At 37.5% G+C, this 24,306-nt stretch overlaps 1 protein-coding gene across 1 annotated transcript; it reads left to right on the top strand.

The window, feature by feature from the left end:
* Positions 1-224: 224 nt before the first annotated feature.
* LOC142175867 (uncharacterized) lies at positions 225-758 on the top strand. The gene has a single exon (XM_075242871.1). It carries the CDS (start codon positions 225-227, stop codon positions 756-758), a length of 534 nt encoding a protein of 177 aa, XP_075098972.1.
* The last annotated feature ends 23,548 nt before the right edge of the window (positions 759-24,306 follow it).

The raw sequence follows: 24,306 nt of genomic DNA, 5'->3' as shown, positions 1-24,306 counted from the left end.
AGCTACTCAAAGATCAGAAGTGCTTTTAAATGAAATCAAGCTAACAGAATCAGTTAAACTTGTTTGCTAACAGAAACTAACACTTACTAAATGCAAACACTTACATTAACAGAAGTAAACTAACACAAGATAATATCTGTGAAGACTTGGTAAACTATAATCCTGAGAAATGGAGCAAAGCAATATTCTGAACTTCTTCCAAGTGTGACAGTGTGGATAATAATATGGTTGAAAGCTTCAATGCTTGGGTTTTGGGTCCTAGGCACAAGACAATCATCACCATGCTTGAAGAAATTAGAATAAAGGTAAGGAATAGGTTCACCAGAGTACGGGCATTTGCAGATAGTTGGAATGAAGGCATATCCCCAATGGTAATGATGGTATTGGTTACAAATGTGAAAAAGTCAATGAAGTGCACAATACACTGGAATAGTGATTTTGGGTATGAAGTTAAGGGGGCTACTGGGATTAAACACATTGTCAAGTTGACTGAGGGAGTGTGTAGTTGCAGAACTTGGAAACTAAAAGGGATACCTTGTGCACATGGAATAACAACAATTCATCATAAAAGACTTAATCCACTTGACTTCATTTCTGAGTGGTACAAGAAGGAGACTTACCTAAAAGCTTATTCTCATTTCATACAGCCAGTACCATGCATGGAGATGTGGGTTGAGTCAACAAATGCAAAGGTTGAACCACCTCCTGTTAGAACAATGTCTGGAAGGCCCACAAAAAAAAGGAGGTTGGGGAGATAAAAAGCAGTGGAAAGCTTACAAAGAGAGGAATATCAATGAGTTGCTCAATTTGTAAGTCCACATCTCATAATAGAAGAAGATGTCCAAATAAACCTCAAAGCACTTCAGAGGTACTTTCTCTCCATTTCATAGTTGAGTTGCTCAATTTCTGTTAGTTTCTCAATATCTGTTAGTTGCTCAATGAGTTGCTCAATTTCTGTTAGTTGTTAGTTTCTATCAGCTGATAGTTTGTGATTGGTTTGTTAGCTTCTGTTAATTTAACCTAGCTTACGTAGCTTATCCAAGTTTTCTTTAAGTTCAGCTTCATAAGTTGATCTTGCACAGCTCCAAAATTCATTTCTTCTCTGAATACCCTTCCATTTCTGTTGCTAGTTAGCTAGAATATGTCTTGCACACAGTCTATGCTCACATTCAGGAAAATATTCTAGAACTGCTGAATACAAACCCTGCAAAATAAGAATTGTTAGTCTAAAAAAAAGACATTGTTAGTTTAAAAACAAAGAGACTGTTAGTTTAAATATGATATTACCTTTTGCATATCACTAATGATTGTCAATTCTGCTCCTTCATTATTGATCTCCAAATCAGACTTCAATATCCTTATAAACCAACACCATATGTCTTTACTTTCAGTCCCAACTACAGCCCATGCTATTGAAAATATTTGGTTGTTCCCATCCTTTGCAATAGCAACAAGTAGTTGTCCCTTAGATATTCCCTTCAAGAAACAACCATCTAACCCAATACATTTTTTGCACCCTTCAATAAATCCTCTTTTCATTGTTGCAAAGCAAATATAGAAGGAGTGAAATAATTTTTTTCCATCTTAGAATCTGTCACTTTTACCACACATGTGCTCCCTGGATTTGATTGAAGGAGCACATCTCTATAATCATAAATCCTGCCAAACTCCTTCACATGATCACCCATCACTTCGTTCAATACTTATTTCCTAGCCTTCAAACAAATTTTTTTCCCAACATATAAACCCAAATCCTCCCTTGCCAAATCTTGCATCTCCCAACCTTTTATGCACGGCTGTGAAATTATCCTACTTCTATAGTACTTTGCAAGATACTTGGTATTGCACATTGAATTTGTGTTGGTCTTGTTGCAGTTATGCCTAGGATTATAAGTTCTAATAATGAAATCAACAGATTTGGGCTCTCTGCTTGTAAACAATAACCAAGGGCATCCACTAGTTGTGCATTTTACCCTAACTTTGTTTTTATCATTTGTAATCTTCACTAGCTCACAACCGCTTTCTATTGCATACCTGGTGACAGCTTCCCTAAACTTATACTCCCTCTGTTTCAATTTAGATGAGGTAGTTTGACTCGGCATGGAGTTTAAGAAAAAAAAAGAAGATTTTTGAAACTTATGGTCTAAAAAGCTTAAGGGGTAAAAGTTTTGTGGGGACATGACATTTGTATGGTTATAAAAGCTTCTCATTAAGGGTAAAATGGGTAAAATAAAGAGTTTAAAGTTGAGTTATTTCCAAATTTAGAAATGTGTCATTTATTTTGGAATGGACTAAAAAGGAAAGTACCTCATCTAATTTGAAATGTAGGGAGTATACATTTTCAAAGACCATGTTAAGTTGCCAAACCACCTTTTTTCATTTTAGATCATACATTACCCTCTTGTTCTCCTTTCTTGCTTTCATGTTACCACTTCTGTTTCCTGATTCACTACCACTCCCACTGTTACTGTCACTCTCAAAACTATCAGCATCTGAACTGTCATAAAAGGGCTCATCACCAACTAACTTACCAGAAATATTTTTCTTCCCTTTATCTATGTTTTCAAAACCTGGATCTATCCCAACTGGTCCAAGAAAACACTCAGCAACAACTTTCTTTCTTGGTGTTCATTTTTTCTTCTTATAAGCCTTCAAATCTGTTTTAACTATGTTCAACTCTTCATGCACATCACTACCATAATCAGCCTCATGCTCTTCATCATCAGAACTGCTAGATTTATCACTATCTGCAACATTACCTATGATTCTATATCATCTTCCTCTAAATCTTCATCTTCTATGTCAGAATCATCCTCATCTACTAAGGAGTAACTAAGAAGTTTCTCTACAACATCTGACAGTTCATGGGGTTCTATTTGACCACTAAAATTAATATTTTCAGTTTGGGAACCTAAAGGTGCATTGAAACCTTCAACAACCCTGCTGGAAGACTCTTCAATGGCCCCACTAGTCACATGGCTATTTTGGACCACATTATCTCCCTCATGGCACACGTAAATGTCTATTGTATCCTTATTACTTAACAAATCAGCATGTACCAACAAATCCCTATCTTTTTTCAATTCTACCAAACTGCCACCCTTAGAAGATACAATATACATTTTTCCTACATTGGTAAACCCAAAATCCTTGGTATAATCAACAATTTCTGAAATAGATAGTTTGTTCGTATCCACATTAGAGGCATATTCAATATTTTCCCCCAACATAAACTAGCCCTACCTCACTCACAAGCATACCACCAATATAAAATCTCAAATTCAGATATTTGTCTGCCATTACCCTAAAATAAAAATAAAAACAACAAAGGATAAGGCAAAAAAAATAGAACAACTTATTAATCTAACATAAAAAGAGCCGAAATCTAAAACTAACAACAAGCAGCATGCATGCAACTATATATTCGACAAACCACCATCAACAAGCAGAAAGATGTAACACCTCAAAAAAAAGACCCAAATTTTTCTACTACGAACTAAATCGCAGCACCTACCTATCATAATTTCGCAACAAAAATAATAGGGAATAAAGAATAGGACCTGTATTGAAGCTATCTTCTTTAATAATTTTTAGAATCTTCAAACAATCTTTAGAACTAAATGAATCTTCAATACCCTAAATTCTAATTTTTTACACTTATTCACCAGCAAAACCCTATATTTACTCCCAATTCGAAATAGCAGCAATAATAAAAAGAGAAATCGATGGTAGCAACAATCGAAGGTTGTACTTCTTAAACCCTAATTTTTTAAGAAGAGAAATCGAAGGTGGTCTCTCATCTCCGATGAGAGAAGTTTTTGGATGAGAGCAAAGAGACCATTTTTACTGAGAAGAAATGACCGACTAGTAACTTAAAATCCCCTTTTGAATCTTTACCACGTAATTAAATTAATATATGCTAAGAAAGCCCGTTAAAATATTAAGGTAATAAATTATCCACATGGCAGGTTTTAAAATTTATTTAGAGCGTGTATCATATGCACTAGTAAGAATGAGACTGGGGAAGGGGGGTTTATTATGAAAGGGGATATAGTTCAGGGGATTTTTGGGAACAATCGAATAGTTTAAGTAAGAAACTGACAAAGATCGTATATATATTATTGATAGAATATTAGATTAATTAGACATCACCACCACTAACTACTATATATATATATATATATATATATATATATATATATATATATATATGAATATTTTTGTATTTTTTATTTTATTTGAATTTTGTGTTTATTAATTTTCAAATAAAGATAAATTTAATACATTCAGATAGTAAAAAAACAGACAGTCTTAATCATTTAGTATTTAGACTTGATACACATCTTAATATTCAGTTGTGTATTCAAATTTAAATGTCTTAATCTTAATGCACATTTTGATATTCAGATGTGTATTCAAATTCAGACGTCTTAATCTTAAAAAAACAAATGAGAATGTATTTTTGAATCTAACTTATATCTAAGCGAAATACATAAACAACCACTTTAAGTTGTCCATAACGATCAAACGACCTCCTCAATTAACCCAATTATTATTTAGACACTTCAAGTGACTATTAAGTGTATCCAGTAATCACATGTTGCTGATGAGGCATATGCGTGTTTGCTAACAAAAATTTGAGCGGGCGAAGTCATTTTTTCAGCCTAATTTTAATATTCTTTGGAAAAAAAAATAAGAAATCTTAGAGCACTATAGTAGCTAGTTGAAGCAGCCGCAACTTAGCCTCTCTTCTTCCTTTCTTCTTAACTAAACCACCTCAACCCCACCATGAAACTACCATGGAGGCGAGAAAAACTAGCCATCAAAGCTCGAACTAAGCCACCGTAAATCACCAGAAACTGCCACCTTTCACCACAAAACTCTACTGCCCACACTCTTCAAAGCTCCACCTAGTTCTGTCAACCCAAAATCAGTCCCAACCCCAACTAAAAGAAGTAGCAAAAATGCAGCAACAGCTTGTCACCCTCATCTCTACCATAAGAACAAAATTTTTCCACCCTCTTTCATCTTCGTCAGCAGACAATTTTAAGGATAAAAAAAATTAATATAAACCCAAATTCATAATCAAGAAAATAATGGAGATAGAAGATCAAGATTCCAATAGAATCATTTTTTTTAGCTTTGCTTGGAGAATAAATTTTTCGGCGATAGAGATCGCATAAGAGGAGCTTCTCCGATGAGGTCCATTAATGATCCCTTAGTAGATTCTCTATTTGGCTAATCTATGTTATTTCATATTTGTATGAGTTTTAATTTATTGTGTGGATTTGCGAAAGGCAGGGGATGGGGGACGAGAATGGGCGCAATGAAGAAGATGAAAGGGAGGGGGAAGAAGAGGGAGGGGTTTCTTTTTCTTCTTTAGATGTATTTTCTTTCTTTTTTTGGTTAATTATATGTGTCAATTTTTTATTATAAATTACATGTGTCATTTTTTAATTGGCTCATTTGACACGCCATTGGCAAGTGTAACTCACGCATGTGGTCTGCTGCACTCGGGTGTTTACTTGATACACTTAATAGTCACTTAAAGTGTCTAAATAGTAAATGGGTCAGTTGAGGATGTTGTTTGATCGTTGTGGACAACTTAAAGGGGCCATTTATATATTTCACCTTATATCTATGTATCATAATCAAGTTATAAATCGAGTAAGAATATACATCCAAAAATTATAATTAAATAAAAATAATGTTGTGTCAATTAGTCAATATATCATGCATTTATTGAATTTTTCTAAACACGAAATATAAGAAAATTTATTTTACAAAATAGACTATATAAATGGGGCCGTGAAAAATGAGAGCAAAAGCACATGTAAGAAGAAAAAAGAAAAGGTAAGATTCAACAAATGTGAATATATGAAAATGCACGAAGTCTTACTAGCCAATTGTCCCTTTTTATGCTTTCCTTTCCCCTTTTCTTTTCTGTTTTAGGTGACTCTCTTGCATCACCAACTGGATATAATTAGATAACGTCGATGTTGTTATGAAATATAGCTCAAAGTAACAATATAGAACAAGGAAAAATAAGCTAAGAGATATAGAGAGAAAGAGATGAGAGATTATTATTTCTTCTTCAATTGTGTGTATTTTCCTATCTATTACAAGGCCTTTATATAGGCATGAAAAGTGAAGAAAATATGTCATTGAATATGTCATTAAACATAGAAAATATGTCATTGAATATGTCATTAAGTATTTGAGATGAAGATCATTGAGGAAGAGTAGACATCCACCATAATTTGATATTTCTTATAACACCTCCCCTTGGATGTCCATAGATAATGTACCTCGTTAAAACCTTATTAGAAAAAAAATCCTAGTGAAGGAAAAAGAGTACACATATTTAGAAATACACTTTTTGGTTGCCTCATTAAAAACCTTTTAAGGAAAACCCAATGGGATAAAACATTGTAAGAAAAAAAGAGTACACCGCGTATTAACTCCTGAAAGCATCAATTCACATCCTTGAGCCTTCGCATCCCAATCTTGTACACTAATTTCTTGAAGGTTGGAGTCGATAGAGATTTGGTGAACAAAGCAGCCATATTATCACTTGAACGGATCTGTTGCACATTGATATCACTATTCTTTTGAAGATCATGTGTAAAAAATAACTTTGGTGAAATGTGCTTCGTCCTATCTCCTTTTACAAGTTCTCCATTCAATTGAGCTATGAATGTTGCATTGTCTTTATACAAAATTGTGAGTAGTTTGTCACACTTCAAACCACATTTGTCTCGAATAAAGTGTATTACAGACCTCAACCATACACATTCTCGACTTGCTTCATCAATAGCAATTATCTCAGCATGATTAGATGAAGTAGCCACGATTGATTGCTTAGTTGATCGCCAAGATATTGCAGTACCTCCACATGTAAGCACATAGCCTGTTTGAGATTGAGCCTTGTGTGAGTCAGATAAATACCCAGTATCGGCATAACCAACAAGATTGGGGTTGCAATCATTGCCATAAAATAAGCCCATATCGGTAGTCCCTTTTAGATACTACAATATGTGTTTAATTCCATTTCAATGTCTCCTTGTAGGAGCAGAGCTATATCTTGCTAAGACATTAACTGAAAAGGTTATGTCAGGCCTTGTAGTGTTAGCAAGATACATTAGTGCACCAATTGCACTAAGATATGGTACTTCAGGACCAAGAAGTTCTCCATTCTTTTCTTGAGATCGGAACGGGTCCTGATTCACATCAAGTGATCGAACAATCATCGGAGTACTTAATAGATGTGCTCCTTCCATATAAAACCGTTTCAATACCTTTTCTATGTAGGCAGATTGATGAACAAAAGTCATGTTTGCCAAATGTTCAATTTGCAAACCAAAACATAATTTTGTCTTTCCGAGATCTTTCATCTCAAATTCCTTCTTTAAATAATCAATTGCCTTTTGGAGTTCTGTAGGAGTTCCAATAAGGTTTATGTCGTCAATATATACAACAAGTACAACAAACTTCGATGTTGTTTTCTTTATGAAAACACAGAGACAAATGGCATCATTTATATAACCTTTCTTTAGTAAATACTCATTAAGGCGGTTATACCACATTCTTCCTTATTGCTTTAGACCATACAAAGATCTTTGCAATTTGATTGAAAATATTTCTCGGGACTTTGAATTATGTACGTCAGACATTTTAAATCCCTCGGAAATTTTTATGTATATATCTTATTATCAAGTGAGCCGTAAAGGTAGGTTGTAACCACATCCATTAAATGCATGTAAAACTTTTCATGGACAGTAAGACTAATGAGATAACGGAACGTTATAGCATCCATAACAGGAGAATACGTCTCTTCATAATCGACACCAGGCCTTTGTGAAAATCCTTGTGCAACAAGACGTGCCTTATATCTTTGTACCTCATTTTTCTCATTCCTTTTTCGTACAAAGACCCATTTATAGCCAACAGGTTTAACACCATTAGGTGTTTGGACTACAGACCCAAAAACTTTACGTTTTGCAAGTGAATCCAACTCACATTGGATTGCTTCTTGCCATTTTGGCCAATCACATCTTTGTCGACATTCTCCAACAGATTGAGATTCAAGATCCTCACTATCTTGCATAATGCTAGATACAATATTGTATGCAAAGACATAATCTACCACTATATTCAATCGATTCAAATTTGTCTCAATATCGATTGGATTTATTGATAGTTCCTTATTTTCTTGAGTCTGAGGCTCATCGATATCCTCATGAATCTCATGATTGGTTAAATCATGGGTTTCTTTATGAGACTCTTTCGTAGTGTCATCTAGATCATTTATTTTTCTTTTTCTAGGATTTCTATCCTTAGAACCCAATGGTCTGCCACGCTTTAGGCGTGCTTTTGACTCATTAGCTATGACACTAGAAGATTGTCCAACATGGATATCAATACGGATTGAAACATTCTCTGCAGGGATATGTGATTTCGTTATCCTTTTCAGATCCGTAAATGCATCTGGCATTTGATTTGTTATTTTCTATAAATGAATAATCTTTTGCACCTCTTTTTTCACAAATAGAGGGACATGGATCAAGATGAGACAATGATGGATTTTTTCATGAATTTTCCCGTTTGATTTCACCAATTTCTCCCCCTAATTTTGGGGAAAATGCCTCATCAAATCGACAGTCTGCAAATCGAGCAGTGAACAAATCTCCCGTTAATGTTTTAAGGTAGCGAATAATAGAGGGTGATTCAAACCCAACATATATTCCTAACCTTCTTTGGGGACCCATCTTGGTGTGATATGGCGGTACTACAGGTACATATACAGCGCATCCAAAAACATTTAGATGGATATATTAGGTTCATAACCCAAAACTAATTACAACGGGGAATATTTATGATAATTTGTCGGTCTGAGATGAATTAGCATTGCTGCATGCAAAATGGCATGACCCCAAACAAAAGTGGGTAATTTCGTTTTCATGAGTAATGGCCTTGCTATCAATTGCAGACATTTAATCAAAGACTCTGCAAGGTCATTTTGAGTGTGAACATGAGCTACATGATGTTCCACTTTTATCCTAATTGATAAGCAATAATTATTAAATACTTGGAATGAAAAATCAGCAGCATTATCAAGTCGAATAGATTTAATTGGATTATCGAGAAATTGTGCCCATAATCGAATTATTTGTGCCATTAATTTTGCAAACGCCAGGTTGCGAGATGACAATAGGCACACATGAGATTATCTAGAAGATGCATCTATTAAGACCATAAAATATCTAAACGACTCACTAGGTGGGTGAATAGGTCCACAAATATCTCCTTGTATACGTTCAAAAAACGCAGGGGACTCAATCCCAACCTTTGTTGGTAATGGTCTAATAATTAACTTGCCTTGATAACAAAAAGTGCAAGAAAATTCATTATCTAAAAGAATATTTAAATTCTTTAAAGGATGCCCATTTGAGTTTTCTATAATTCGTCTCATCATAATTGATCCAGGATGTCCCAATCGATCATGTCAAAGTACAAAAGTATTGGAATCAGCAGCCTTTTGGTTTATGATAGAATGTGCCTCAATTGCACTAATTCTTGTCCAATACAAGCCACAAGATAAAGATGGAAACTTCTCAATAACTCTTTTCTGGCCAGATACATTCTTGGTAACGATGAGATATTCGATATTATTCTTATCTATTATCTCAATATGAAATTCATTTCGACGGATATCTTTAAAACTCAACAAGTTCCTCTTGGACTTGGAGGAGAATATTGCATTCTCTATGATAAGTATTATTCCCTTAGGTAGAGTTATAGTAGCTCTTCCAGAGCCTTCAATTAATTTTGTACTACCATATATTCATCAACATCTATATGGTGAATATCTCTTTTAAAGAGAAAGTTATACTATTATGGTCATGGTCAAAATTAGATGCAAGATATGTTTCTTATATTATTATTATCCTTTAATAATCACATTGCCAAAATATTTTAGCGTACAATAGGTACGTGACCAATGACCATTCATGCCATAATAATGACATTATTTTCTTATTTCATCTCAAACCCCCTTCTAGAGGTGAGTGTGGTATATTTACTACCACTAGCACGTTCATATTCTTCCAAGAATGAATATATATTCATAATGATTATCACATTGTTTTCACATTCACTTCAGGAATGGAACATAATAATCCATGCGTGCTTTATAAAATCTCATGCCATATCAATGGCAAATATCACTTTCACAAAGTGAAGGATTATTTTGAGAGTCATTATTATTCTCATTACCATAATGATGACGATTATAATTTCGTTCATTACCACGTCCACATTCATTCATACCTCCACGATAACATCATGTCTTATTTTAGACTTATGGGATGGGTTTCCACTATTGGTGGCGATTGAATTTAATTTGCATATGTGAACTTTCATTAACTGAACTCAATCAAATAAATGTATCAAGCAAATATAGAAAAATACATAATCAATTAAAATCTACGTGTCATTTGTGATAATTATCCCACTTTAAGATGGAAGAGTTATGTGATAAAATAGAAAGAAAAAAATATGTGCTCTCTCAAAAGTATTCACTTCGTGTTTTTTAATATTAACACATAGGAACATAATACTTGTTATAGGAAAAATATTTATAGTTCTTTACACAAAAAAATCCTTACATGATTTGATGAACTTTCAAGAAAAACTTTTCCGTAAAGCAAGCTTGTTCATGTATGTAAACATAAATAGAAAAGTGTAAAGAAACTTGAAAACTAATTAGAAAAGGCTAACTGTGATGGCCGAATATATGCTGGAATTGTACACCTGTGACAACCCAAACTCCCTCTGTATAACGTCGTGATGGCACCTAATGTCTACGACTAGGTAAGCCTAACAAATTACGAAAAATAACAAACGAAAATCAAACTTGGCAACTAACAGCAGTGAATAACTGAATAACTAGTAACAATGCCGCTCAGCATGTATGATAACTAATACTCTATAAATACACAGTCTTCCCAAAATCCGAAACATTATAAGTCACAAGCTACAGAAGAAAACTAGTATCTCTATACACTAGAGTCTAACAAAAGGAGTACGGAAGGTAAATGACATATGAGAGAATAGAGAGGGACTCCGAGGTCTGCGGATGCGGCAGATGTACCTTGAAATCTCCATACAGTAGCAAGCACTCTCAGCTAATAGCGGGACTGATAAGAAGTACCTGGATCTGCACACAAAATATGTGCAGAAGAGTAGCATGAGTACACCACAACGGTACCCAGTAAGTGTCAAGTTTAACCTCGGTAGAGTAGTGACGAGGTCAGGTCCGGGCCCTGCTAGGATATAATAATAAGATAGATGTTATAACAAAAAATGAAGTAAAACGGAGAAGACAACAACAAGTATTCACAAAGCAATAACGACACCCAAAATGATATAACAACATGGGCTCTCCCGAGATACCGTCTCGTAGTCCCAAAAGTAAATATATAGGGAGAACTCCCGAGGTATCGCCTCGTAGTCTCAAAGTAAATATACAGGAAGAAATCCCGAGGAACCGCCTCGTAGTCTCAAAAGTAAATATGCAGGGAGAACTCCCGAGGAACCGCCCGGTAGTCTCAAAAGTAAATGTGCAGGGAGAACTCCCGAGGAACCGCCTCGTAGTCTCAAAAGTAAATATGCAAGGGGAACTCCCGAGGAACCACCTCATAGTCTCAAAGTAAATATGCAGTACAGGGAGATCTCCCGAGTAAATGCCTCGTAGTCCCAAAGTAAATATGCAGTACAGGGGATCTCCCGATTTACCGTCCCTTAGTCCCAAAATAAATACGCAACTCAAACAAATGAATATAACAGTTACATCAAGAAAACCTACAATTTAAGCTAAGTACAAGTCAAGAAAGAAACATGACTTACTAAACATGCTGCAAAGAGTTCAAATAGGCAATTAGGACACCTAGACAAGCTATTCTAGGCTAACAGGATAACTACACATGCTAGTATACTCAGATAAGATGAAAACATGCTATTACTCGGTAAAACTCAGGTTTTTCCACAAATAGCCCATGTACGCACTCGTCACCTCGCGTACACGGCGCTCACATATCATAACAACACCAAATCCTAAGGGAATTCCCCCCTCCCCCCACAAGGTTAGGCAAGCCACTTACCTCGAACCAAGCTCAATCAATCCGTAAGAATGCTCTTTCCTCGATTATCCGACTCTGAATGGACCAAATCTAGCCAAACACAATTGCATATCATAAATACAACTATAATAGGCTCATCTAATTAATGAAATCAATACTTTGACAAAAATTCTGAAATTCGCCCTAAAATGTCAACCCGGGCCCACATCTCGAAATCGGGTAAAAGTCACAAAATATGAACATTCATTCACTCACGAGTCTAACCATATCAAATTTACTAAAATCCGACACCAAATGGCCCTTCAAATCCTCAAATCAAACTCTCTAAATCCCTAGTCTCAACTCCCAAATTCTATCTTAAATACACACTAACTAGGTGAAAAAATAAATGAGGAAGCAAGATTATTGGTCAAAAATAAGCACAAGGGACTTACCTCAAGAAATCCCTCAAAAATGCTCTCAAGAAATCGCCAAACCCGAGCTCAAAATGTTAAAAATGAGCAAAAATCGTGAACCCTTACATTTAAGTGTTCTGTCCAGAAATCTCACACCTGCGGCCCATAGTCGCACCTGCGGAACTTCCATCGCAGGTGCGAAAATGACTTAAAGGGACTGGGTCCGCATCTGCGAGTAATGGGCCGCCCCTGCGCGCCCGCTCCTGCGGAATTCTTCCGCTTCTGCGATCCCTCACGCCCCGGACCCTTCCGCTTCTACGCTCCATCTCCCGCATCTGCGGATGTGCAGATGCGGTTATACCTCCGCACCTGCGACCTCTGGCCTCTTCCTTCCAAACCGCACCTCCATCCATTGGCTCGCTTCTGCGGGCTCGCACATGCAGTCTATGTTGCGCGTGTGCGATTACACCAGATGCAGCAGCTTCAACTATTCTTCCAAAATCAAATTTAATCCGTTAACCATCCGATATACCAACAAATCCTAAAATACCATACGAACTTAGTCGAGCCCTCAAATCACATCAAACAACGCTAAAAATACGAATCACCCTCCAATTCAAACTTGATGAACTTCAAAGTTTCGAACTTCCACAACCGATGCCTAAACCTATCAAACCACGTCTGATTGACCTCAAATTTTGCGCACAAGTCATATTCGACATTACAGACCTACTCCAACTTCAGGAATTAGAATCCGACCCTGATATCAAAAATTTCACTACCGGTCGAAATCTCCAAAAAATTGACTTTCGCCATTTCAAGCCTAAATGAGCTACAGACCTCCAAAATACAATCCGGACACGCCCCTAAGTCCAAAATCACCCAACTGAACTAAAGGAACCGACGGAACTCCATTTTAGAGTCGTCTTCATACAGTTCCAATAGTTCCGACTACGGTCAAAATCCTAAGACTTAAACTTACGTTTTAGAGACTAAGTGTCCCAAGACACTCAGAAATCAAAAACAAGACCTCCCGGCAAGTCACATAAGCAGAAAAAGGTACGGGAAAAATAGTAAACAGGGGATCGGGGCTATTACTCTCAAAATGACCGGCCGGGTCGTTATATCACCTTATATCGCCATCATTCTTACCATATTATTAACATTAAATGACGATACCGGCACTGACAGCATCATAACAACTCAGTTAGCTAGAACTTCGTTCTGATAACGTGTTATGAAATATAGCTCAAAGTAACAATATAAAATAAGGAAAAACAAGCTAAGAGATATAGAGAGAAAGATATGAGAGATTATTATTTCTTCTTCAATTGTGTGTATGTTCCTATCTATTACAAGGCCTTTATATGGGCATGAAAAGTGAATAAAATATGTCATTGAATATGTCATTAAGCATTTGAGATGAAAATCATGGAGGAAGAGTAGACATCCACCATAATTTGATATTTCTTAAAACAAATATCATATATTCTTATTACACATTGACCTATTTGTGGTGTCTCCCTCCCTCTCGCTATTGCATTTTTATTTTTGTTTTTTTATTGGAATAATATATAATTATCTTGTCTTGTCCCCATTTTTTACCTAGACATTTAAAATCGAGGATCTTATAACCTCGAAACTATTCTAAAGTAAAATCATTATATCTTTATTGGCCTATATGACAAAGTATATATATACACTTAACTAAAGAGCGTAAAAAAATTAAATAACGTTTTAAATAAAAATGACGTAAAAAGGACTAACGCCTGATTATTGTGCACTTAAATTTGAATTTGGTCTTTTAAATGATAATAATCCAATTTGGACATGCCTAAAGAGTAATACAACCATCGCAAAGTTAAAGTGTATAATTAAAAGAGACGACAAGTTAGAAGAGTATTTATGTATTATTTTTTTAATTTATATATGCATACTTTGACTATTTCATCAAATACCTAGCAAAAATATGAAAATTGATCTTATAAGTTTAGAAAATGTCTGGATAAACTTATAAACAAAAGTTGCTCATAAGCTAAACGTGATTTCCAGCATTTGATACTTCATATACCATGTATGAAAATTAAAGGAATAAAAAACAGAATAAAGGATGAAAAGAAGAAAAATTAGAATAATAATAAGAAAATAAAACTCAATCTATATTATATTAAAAGCACGAATACCCTTAACGAAATGTCGTTCGTCTTTTTTTTACCCTTTAAAAATTACTTTAACACTGGACAAAATAGTTATTTTAATTATTTAGCTAATATTTAAGATTAAATATTTAATTATTTTTCTAATATTTAGGACTTCAAAATCAACTAAATTTTGTATTTTAAAATCCTTCCTTATTTAGACTACATAATGTAACATATTTGTATTTCTTATAGAAGGCTTTATTAAACACGAAATGTAGTGAGAAATACTGCTTCTTCACAAGTTTCCATATATTTCCTTTTCTATTTTGTTTCTTAATGTTTTAATCAATTTAGACTAAATTAGATTAGGAATAAATTTGTTAGTTAAAAATAATACAAGTATGAACAATAAATGTATGAAATTACGCCGTCCTATGCGTTTAAGTCTGACTCTCCTATTCCTAATATAAACATGCAAAATAAAATAAGAACTATATTTGTTGTAAGTTTATCTTTTTCAACTGTCTTCATTAAGATATCATTCAGGTATTTCTATGGCTAGAACTTTTCTTTTCGTTATTCTTTTGTAGGATTGGTTTTCAGTTTGCTTTGTAGTTTTGTTTGATTAATTTTTGTTTCCCTCTTTAACTGTAGTTGATTATTTGAAGGCTTAGTATGAACATGTTATTGTTATGATTAATATCGGATAAAGATTTACATGTTTAGTTTATCAATTTTTGTGTATTCTATTATAAATTTTATAGTCCTTAACTTATTGGATAGGTGCTTGATAGTTTTCATGCAGAGGTTCAAATAGTATCTTTACACTTTATGAGAGAAAAAGTATTTGAGCGCCTGAGAGTTAACCAATGAACTTGACATTGCTGGAGTAAAATATGTTATTTATTCGTATTTATTTATGTACATTTTGTCGTATATGCGGATAAGAATATCTATAAAGATTAGATTGTAGTTTGTTAAACATTCACTAAGATGGTGGATGCTTCATCATATGATTTTAGACCTTTCACCATTGTTGCCTGTTGGTAAAGTTAAATATAACAAAAAAAAAGAGCATTTAACTTTTTGAAACTTTACATTCAAGTCATTTTTTATCAAAGAAGTTATTAGAGTCGAGAAAATCTAAAAGAGGTACTAAAGAAGTTTCAAGGTTTGGGTATTGTCTATATCTTCCCAATTAAGTAATGACGCTTAATAATTTTGAAATAAGAAATGCGCAACACCTTTTTATAGTCTTTTTTGAGACTATGTGTAATGACCCAACCGGTCATTTTGACTTTTAGAACCTCGTTCCCCTAAATAAAACTCTTTGTATGTGCTTTTATTAATTTATGACTTGCGGGGATGATTGGTTCGGGATTTGGAAGTGTTCGGGTTGAAATCGAAAAACTTGGTTCCTTAAGTTGGCCTTAAAATGCTAAGTTTGACTTCGGACAATATTTTGATAAAATGACCCCGGAATCAGAATTTGACGATTCCAATAGCTCCGTATGGTGATTTTGGACTTAGGAGCGTGTTCGAATTTTATTTGAAAATCTGTAGTTAAATTATACTTGAAATGGCTAAAACAAGAATTTAAGTTTGGAAGTTTGACCGGGGAGTTGACTTTTTGATATCTGGGTCGGAATCCAGTTTCAAAAATTTTTATAGCTCTGTTATGTCATTTATGACTTGTGTGCAAAATTTGAGGTAAATCGGACTTGATTTGATAGGTTTCGGTACCGAATGTAGAAGTTGGAAATTTTAAGTTTCATTAAGCTTGAATTGTAGTATGATTCGTGATTTTAGCATTGTTTGATGTGATTTGAGATTTCGACTAAGTTCGTATGATATTTTAGGACTTGTTGGTATATTTAGTTGAGGTCCCGAGGGGCTCGGGTGAGTTTCGGACGGCTAACGGATCATTTTTGGCCTTTGGGAGATTGCTCATAACTGCTGCTATTTTTCTTCTCATTTCCTTATATGCGATCGTGTATGTTCGTCTGCGATCGTGTAGTGTAATTTGGGCAGAGGTGACTTTGTTCTACGCGATCGCGTGAGATAGTTTGCGATCGCGTAGGCTTAGTTGAGGTAATGTTGATTTTGTTCTTCGCGATCGCGTGAGGTCAACCGTGATCGCGTCGATTGGGCCAGTCTATGCATCGCGATCGCGTGGCATTGTTTGTGATCGCGTAGGGGAAACTTGAGAGGAAGCTGGGCCACGCTTTTGCTCTATGTGATCGCGTGAAGAGGGATGCGATCGCGTAGGGTTAATTTGGGCAGTGGGAGAATTGTACATCGCGATCGCATGGACAAGTCCGCGATCGCGTAGAAGAAATCACTGGACAGAGTGTTTAAGTTCTAAAAATGGGACTTCGTCCCATTTTCCATTTTTTACCCATTTGGAGCTCGGATTGAGGCAATATTTGGGAGATTTTCACAGAAAATAACGAGGTAAGTATTCGTAACTCAATATTGGTTAAATTACCCGAATCCATCACTGTTTTTATCATTTAATTGGTGAATTTAAGTTGGAAAAGTTTGAAAACCCTCTTGGATAGATTTGAGGATTTGAGGGCCGAATTGTTATTGGAATTTAGTAATTTTGGTATGGGTAGACTCGTGGTTGAATGGGCGTTCATATTTCATAACTTTCGCCGGATTCCGAGACGTGGGCTCCACTGACAATTTTTGAATTAATTTCGAATTTTTATTGAAAAATGTAGTATTTTCGTATGAAATTGATTCCTATAATTTTTAGTGATTGTATCGAATTATTTTGGCTAGATTCGAGCCATACAAAGTTGAATAATCGAGGAAAAGGCCTACTAGTGGATTAAATTGGAGTAAGTTGAGGTAAGTCTCTTGTCTAACCTTGTAAGGGGAAATTTACCACATAGGTGATTTAAATTAATAATTGTTGCTAATTGTGGGGGCTACGTACGCACGAGGTGACGAGAGTCCGTGCGTAGCTACTATTTATGCTAAAGTTCGGGTAGTTTAGGACTCAAATCATGAATTACGTGTGTTAATTATTTTCTTTATTTAATTAATATATTTGAACTATATTGTGAATTGCTAGGGAAGATAGTAAAAGATTGAAATCTCACATACTTGAACTTTTGTATAAATTAATTAATTGTTAAAAAAATTATACATCGTCTTGTATTAATCTTATAATATATATATATCCTCATTCCGGAGGTACATAAGAAAATGTCCTCCTTTCTTGTGGAGTGGGCCGAATGCCTCGGCAGCATAGATGCATCTATGGATCGCGCCGCACGTTCATTGGCAGTGTACGCGACACTCTGGATCGAGTCGTACGACCTCGGCAGAAATCGTGCCTAATAATAATAATTACACGATACCTTGATATTTTAATTGCAGCTTGTGTAGTTAAATAAATTGGAAACTGTCGTATTTGAAGGAATTTAATTATTTCTGTTGGTTAAAGAAAATTATTGTTAATTCTACAAATCATGTAGATTTAAATATTTTTATTTTTATTTTGTTTACTATTATTGACCCTTAGTGAGTCTCAAAGTCGACCTCTCGTCACTACCTCTTCGAGATTAGGCTTGATACTTACTGGGTACACGTTGTTTACGTACTCATGCTACGCTTGCTGCACTTTTTGTGTAGGACGTGAGACAGGTGCTATAGTTGGACCTATCAGCGCGCACCCACGTTATCCAGAGGTTTAGTGGTGAGTTGCCTTTCTGAGCCGTTCTGCAGCAACTAGTGCCTCTTCTTGAAATTGTATTCTGTCTATTTCATTTCAGACAGTATTTAGAATTTTTGTATAATCTACTAGATGCTCATACACTTGTGACACCGGGTTTTGTCACACACTAGTAGAATTTTTGGATTTAATTTTGTTCATGTATTTTTTTTAATTTACCATATCTTTTTATATTATCTTAATTCTTGCAAGTTATAAGAGTTTAATTACTCGGTTAATTTTTAAAGAGCTCAATATATGTTTAAATCACTAGTTGGCTTGCCTAGCTGGAGTGTTGGGCGCCATCACGACCTATACGTAAAATTGGGTCGTGACAACATGGCATTAGAGCACTAGGTTCACGTAGGTCTCACAAGTTATGAGCAGATCTAATAGAGTCTTGCGGATCGGTACGGAGACGTCTGTACTTATCTTCGAGAGGCTATAGGGTGTTAGGAAACCACCTTTCTTCATATTACATCGTGCAATTGATGTAGCACTAAATATTTTTCTCTTATTCTCTCACAGATGGTGAGAACGCGCTCTAACGAGGCTCGAGACCAGGGAAGAGCTACTCCCCCAGTTGTTAGAGGCCGAGGCAGAGGCCGAGGGAGGGCTCCAGCCCGTGGTAGGGGACGAGGACGTCCCAGGACTATTCCAGTTATACCGCCAGTGGGTCCAGCAGAGAATCCCATTGTTGAGGAACAGGGTGAGGTTCCTGTGGCTGAGCCAGCTCCGGTGGATTTCACGTCTGCACCGGGATTCCAGGAGGTCATGGGCCGTATGCTGTGGTTCATGGACACTATGACTTAGGCCGGTTTATTTCTGGCAGACCCAGCCACATCTCAGGCGGGCGGGGGAGCACAGACTCCGATCGCACAAGCTCATGGGTAGGCACCTGCTGTATATCAGACCCAGGGTGCACTACCCGTGGGTGGAGCCCAGCCAGTGACAGCAGCTATACCTGAGCCTAGACCAGCTGCGACCGTCGAGCCGCAGAAGCTATTGGACAGATGGACTAGACTACATCCTCCTGTCTTTGGTGGTGAGCGACATGAGGATCCCCAGGACTTCAATGATCGGTGCAGGGACAGACTGCACAACATGAGGATATTGGAGTCTCATGGGGTAGACTTTGTTACCTTTCAACTAAAGGGCAGAGCCCGTAGATGGTGGAAGTCTTATATTCTTGGCAGACCAACAGATTCTCCTCCCATGACTTGGGACAGGTTCACCTGTATCTTCCTGGACAGGTATATTCCACCCTCCCAGAGGTAAGAGTTGCAGTTTCAGTTTGAGCAGCTCCAGCAGGGTCAGATGTCAGTGACTGATTATGAGGCGAGGTTCTCTGAGTTATCTCGCCATGCACTTATGATACTCCCTACTGAGGCGGAGAGAGTGTGAAGGCTTGTTGCGGGTTTACATACTGGCATTCATGCCACTATGGCTCGAGAGGTTGAGATGGGTACTTCTTATGAGCTAGTCGTGGAGATAGCCCGGAGGATTGAGGGTTTGCGTCAGCATAGCCGAGAACAGGTTATGAGAGATAAGCGGTTTAGATATTCTGGAGAGTTCAGAGGTACTCCGTCTGGGGGAAGAGGTCAGTTCGTGAGAGGGCAGTCCAGCAGACCCCCATATTCAGCACCACCACTTCCTCGGGGTCCTCCAGTGCGACCTTATTTCAGTTTTATGCTAGAGAGTTCTTATCGCCCACCAGCTATTCAGGGTCCTTCCAGTGGGTATTCCGATTCCCAGGGTCATACTCTTAGTCAGCAGCCTATCGCACCGAAGAGTTGTTATGAGTACGAGGATCCCAGTCACATGCGGAGATTTTTCCCCAGGCTTCGGGGTAGACCAGTACAGTAGGGTCATCAGCCTATGATTACCACACCAGTTACTCCACCAGTCGTCCGACCACCAAGAGGTGGAGGACAGGTGGGTAGGGGTCATCCTAGAGATAGAGGTCAGCCAGGCTGAGGCCATCCAGTTGGCGCTCCAGCTCGTTTCTATGCTTTTCTGGCCAGACCAGATGCAGAGGCCATAGATGCAGTGATTACAGGTATTATTTCTGTTTGCGGCAAAGATGCCTCCGTATTATTTGATCTAGAGTCTACATATTCCTATGTGTCATCTCTATTTGCTCATTTCCTGGGTGTTTCTCGTGAGTCCTTGAGTACTCTTGTTTATATGTCCACTCCTGTGGGCGATTCTGTTATTGTGAATCGGATCTACCGGTCTTGTATTATTACATTATGTGGTTATGAAACTAGAGCAGATTTTCTACTGCTTGAGATGACCGACTTTGAAATCATCCTGGGCATGGACTGGTTATCTCCATATTATGCCATCCTAGATTGCCATGCCAAGATTGTTACCTTGGCTATTTGAGCATTACCTAGGCTGGAGTGGAAGGGTTCGTCTGTTAGTGCATCTAATCGGGTTATTTCTTTTATGAAGGCTCGACACATGGTTGAGAAGGGTTGTTTAGCTTATCTAGACTATGTTCGGGATACTACTGCAGAGACTCCGACTATTGATTCAGTGCCTGTAGTTCAGGAGTTCTCCGACGTATTTCCTTCAGATATTCCAGGTATGCCACCAGATCGTGATATGTATTTCTGTATTGACTTGGCTCTAGATACCCAGCCTATATCTATTCCACCGTATCGCATGGCTCCGAAAGAATTAAAAGAACAGCTTGAGTGTATCGCCTTGGGGTGCACCAGTATTATTTGTGAAGAATAAGGATGGTATTATGAGGATGTGTATCGATTATCGATAATTGAACAAAGTCACTATTAAGAATAAGTACCCGTTGCCATGTATTGATGATCTATTTGACCAGTTGTAGGGTGCTACGGTGTTCTCTAAGATCGACTTGAGGTCGGGGTACCATCAGTTGAAGATTCGGGAGTCGGATGTTCCGAAGACTGCTTTCCGGACTAGATATGGTCATTATGAGTTTCTGGTAATGTCCTTCTGTTTAACTAACGCCCCGACAACGTTTATGGATTTGATGAATAGGGTATTCAGGCCATATATTGATTCGTTTGTCATTGTCTTCATTGATGATATCTTGATCTACTCGCGCAGTAAGGAGGAGCACGAACAGCATATGAGAGTGGTGCTTCAGACGCTGTGGGAACAAAAGCTATATGCTAAGTTCTCTAAATGTGAGTTTTGGCTAGAGTCTATAGCATTTTGGGGGGCATATTGTATCTGGCGAGGGCATTAAAGTTGATCCCAAAAAGATTGAGGCAGTTCAGAATTGGCATCGTCCCACTTCGGCGACTGAGATCAGGAGTTTTCTGGGTTTAGCAGGTTATTATCGTCGGTTCGTGGAGGGTTTTTCATCTATTGTAGCAACTTTGACCAAATTAACCCAGAAGGGTGCTCCGTTCTGATGGTCCGATGATTGTGAGGTGAGCTTTCAGAAGCTCAAGACAGCATTGACCACAACACCAGTGTTAGTATTGCCTGCGGGTTCGGGTATGTATACAGTGTATTGTGACGCTTCACGCGTTGGCTTGGGTTGTGTATTGATGCAGGAAGGGCGAGTTATTGCATATGCTTCATGTCATCTGAAGCCCCACGAGAAGAATTATCTGGTATATGATTTGGAGTTGACTGCGATTGTTCACGCTCTTAAGATTTTGAGGCATTATCTTTATGGGGTGCCTTGTGAGGTTTACGCTGACCATCGCATCTTGCAACATTTGTTCAAGTAGAGGGACCTTAATTTGAGACAGCGCAGATGGCTTGAGTTACTAAAAGATTATGATATTACTATCCTGTATCATCCGTGCAAAGCAAATGTAGTTGCAGATGCCTTGAGTAGAAAGGCAGAGAGTATGGGTAGTTTGGCTTTCATTTCAGTAGAGGAGAGGCCATTAGCTTTTGATATTCAATCCTTGTCTAACTGACTTGTGAGGTTGGACATTTCAGAGCCCAGTCGAGTTTTTGTATGTCGTAGCTCAGTCTTCACTATTTGAGCAGATCAAGGCTCGCCAGTATGATGATCCACACTTAATGATTCTTCGAGAAACGGTACTACGGGGTAGTGCCAAGGAAGTTACTATTGGCGCGGATGGTGTTCTGCGACTCCAGGATCGTCTATGTGTTCCTAATGTGGATGGACTGAGGAAAAAGATCCTAGAGGAGGCACACAGTTCTCGGTATTTTATTCATCCTGGTGCTACAAAGATGTATCGTGACCTGAGGCAGCATTATCGGTGGCGACGAATGAAAAAGGACATCGTTGAGCATGTAGCTAGGTGTCTAAATTGTCAGCAAGTTAAATATGAGCACTAGAGGCCAGGTGGCCTACTTCAGCAGATGACTATATCGTAGTGGAAATGGAAACGCATTACTATCGACTTTGTAGTCGGGTTGCTGCGAACCTTGCGAAAGTTTGATGCAGTTTGGGTGATTGTTGATAGGTTGACCAAGTCGGCACACTTTATTCCGGTTGTGACTACGTATACTTCAGAGAGGTTGGCCCAGATTTATATTCAGGAAATAGTTCGGTTGCACGATGTGCCAATTTTCATCATATCAGATAGAGGCCCTCAGTTTACTTCACATTTCTGGAGAGCAGTACATAGTGAATTGGGGACCCGTGTAGAGTTCAACACAACCTTTCATCCGCAGACCGACGGGAGACAGAGCGGACAATTCTGACTTTGGAGGATATGCTCAGGGCATGTGTGATTGACTTTGGAGGCCAGTGGGATCATTTCTTGCCTTTGGCCGAGTTTGCTTATAATAACAGTTACCAATCTAGCATCGAGATGGCTCCATTTGAGGCTTTATATGATTGGCGATGTCGTTCGCCCATCGGATGGTTTGAGCCCGGTGAGTCTAAGTTATATGGTACTGATTTGGTGAAAGATGCCTTGGAAAAGGTAAAGTTGATTCAGGAGCAACTTCGTACGGCACAGTCCAGACAGAAGAGTTACGCGGATCAGAAAGCGCGTGATTTATCATTTATGGTGGGTGAAAAAATTCTCTTGACAGTTTCGCTGATGAAAGGAATCATGAGATTTGGGAAAAAGGGAAAATTGAGCCCAAGGTTTATAGGCTCATTTGAGGTGTTGAGACGAGTTGAGGAGGTTGCTTATGAGATTGCCTTGCCTCCCAATCTATCAGGAGTTCATCCGGTTTTCCATGTATCTATGCTCCGGAAGTATCATGCCGGCCTATTACATGTGTTAGACTTCAACACAGTTCAACTAGATAATAGTTTGGGCTATGAAGAAGGACCAGTTGTCATTGTTGATAAACAGGTTCGCCAGTTGAGGTCCAAGAGGATTTCTACAGTAAAAGTCCAGTGGAGGGGCCAACCAGTCGAGGAAGCGACTTAGGAGGCCGAGGAAAATATGCGGAGCAGATATCCACACTTATTCAGCACTCCAGGTATAATTCTAAATCCGTTCGAGGATGAACGTTTGTTTAAGAGGTCGAGAATGTAATGACACAACCGGTCATTTTGACTTTAAGAACCCCGCTCCCCTAAATAAAACCCTTGTATGTGCTTTTATTAATTTATGACTTGCGGGGATGGTTGGTTCGGGATTTGGAATTCGGGTTGAAATCGGAACACTTGGTTCCTTAAGTTGGTCTTAAAATACTATGTTTGACTTCGGTCAACATTTTGAGAAAACGATCCCGGAATCGGGATTTAACTGTTCTAATAGTTCCGTATGGTGATTTTGGTCTTAGGAGCGTGTTTGAAATTTTATTTGGAAGTCGGTAGTTAAATTAGGCTTGAAATGGCTAAAACAAGAATTTAAGTTTGAAAGTTTGACCGGGGAGTTGACTTTTTGATATCGGGGTCGGAATCCAGTTCCGAAAATTTTTATAGCTCAGTTATATCATTTATGACTTGTGTACAAAATTTGAGGTAA

The sequence above is a fragment of the Nicotiana tabacum genome, chromosome 22 (assembly GCF_000715075.1).
Source record: "Nicotiana tabacum cultivar K326 chromosome 22, ASM71507v2, whole genome shotgun sequence".
NCBI lineage: Eukaryota > Viridiplantae > Streptophyta > Magnoliopsida > Solanales > Solanaceae > Nicotiana > Nicotiana tabacum.
Note: the sequence above shows the minus strand (reverse complement) of the source record. Positions and strands in the feature narration are given on the sequence as shown.

Coding starts and splice junctions, on each gene's coding strand:
- LOC142175867 (XM_075242871.1), top strand. CDS start 225: ATGGTTGAAAGCTTCAATGCTTGGGTTTTGGGTCCTAGGCACAAGACA.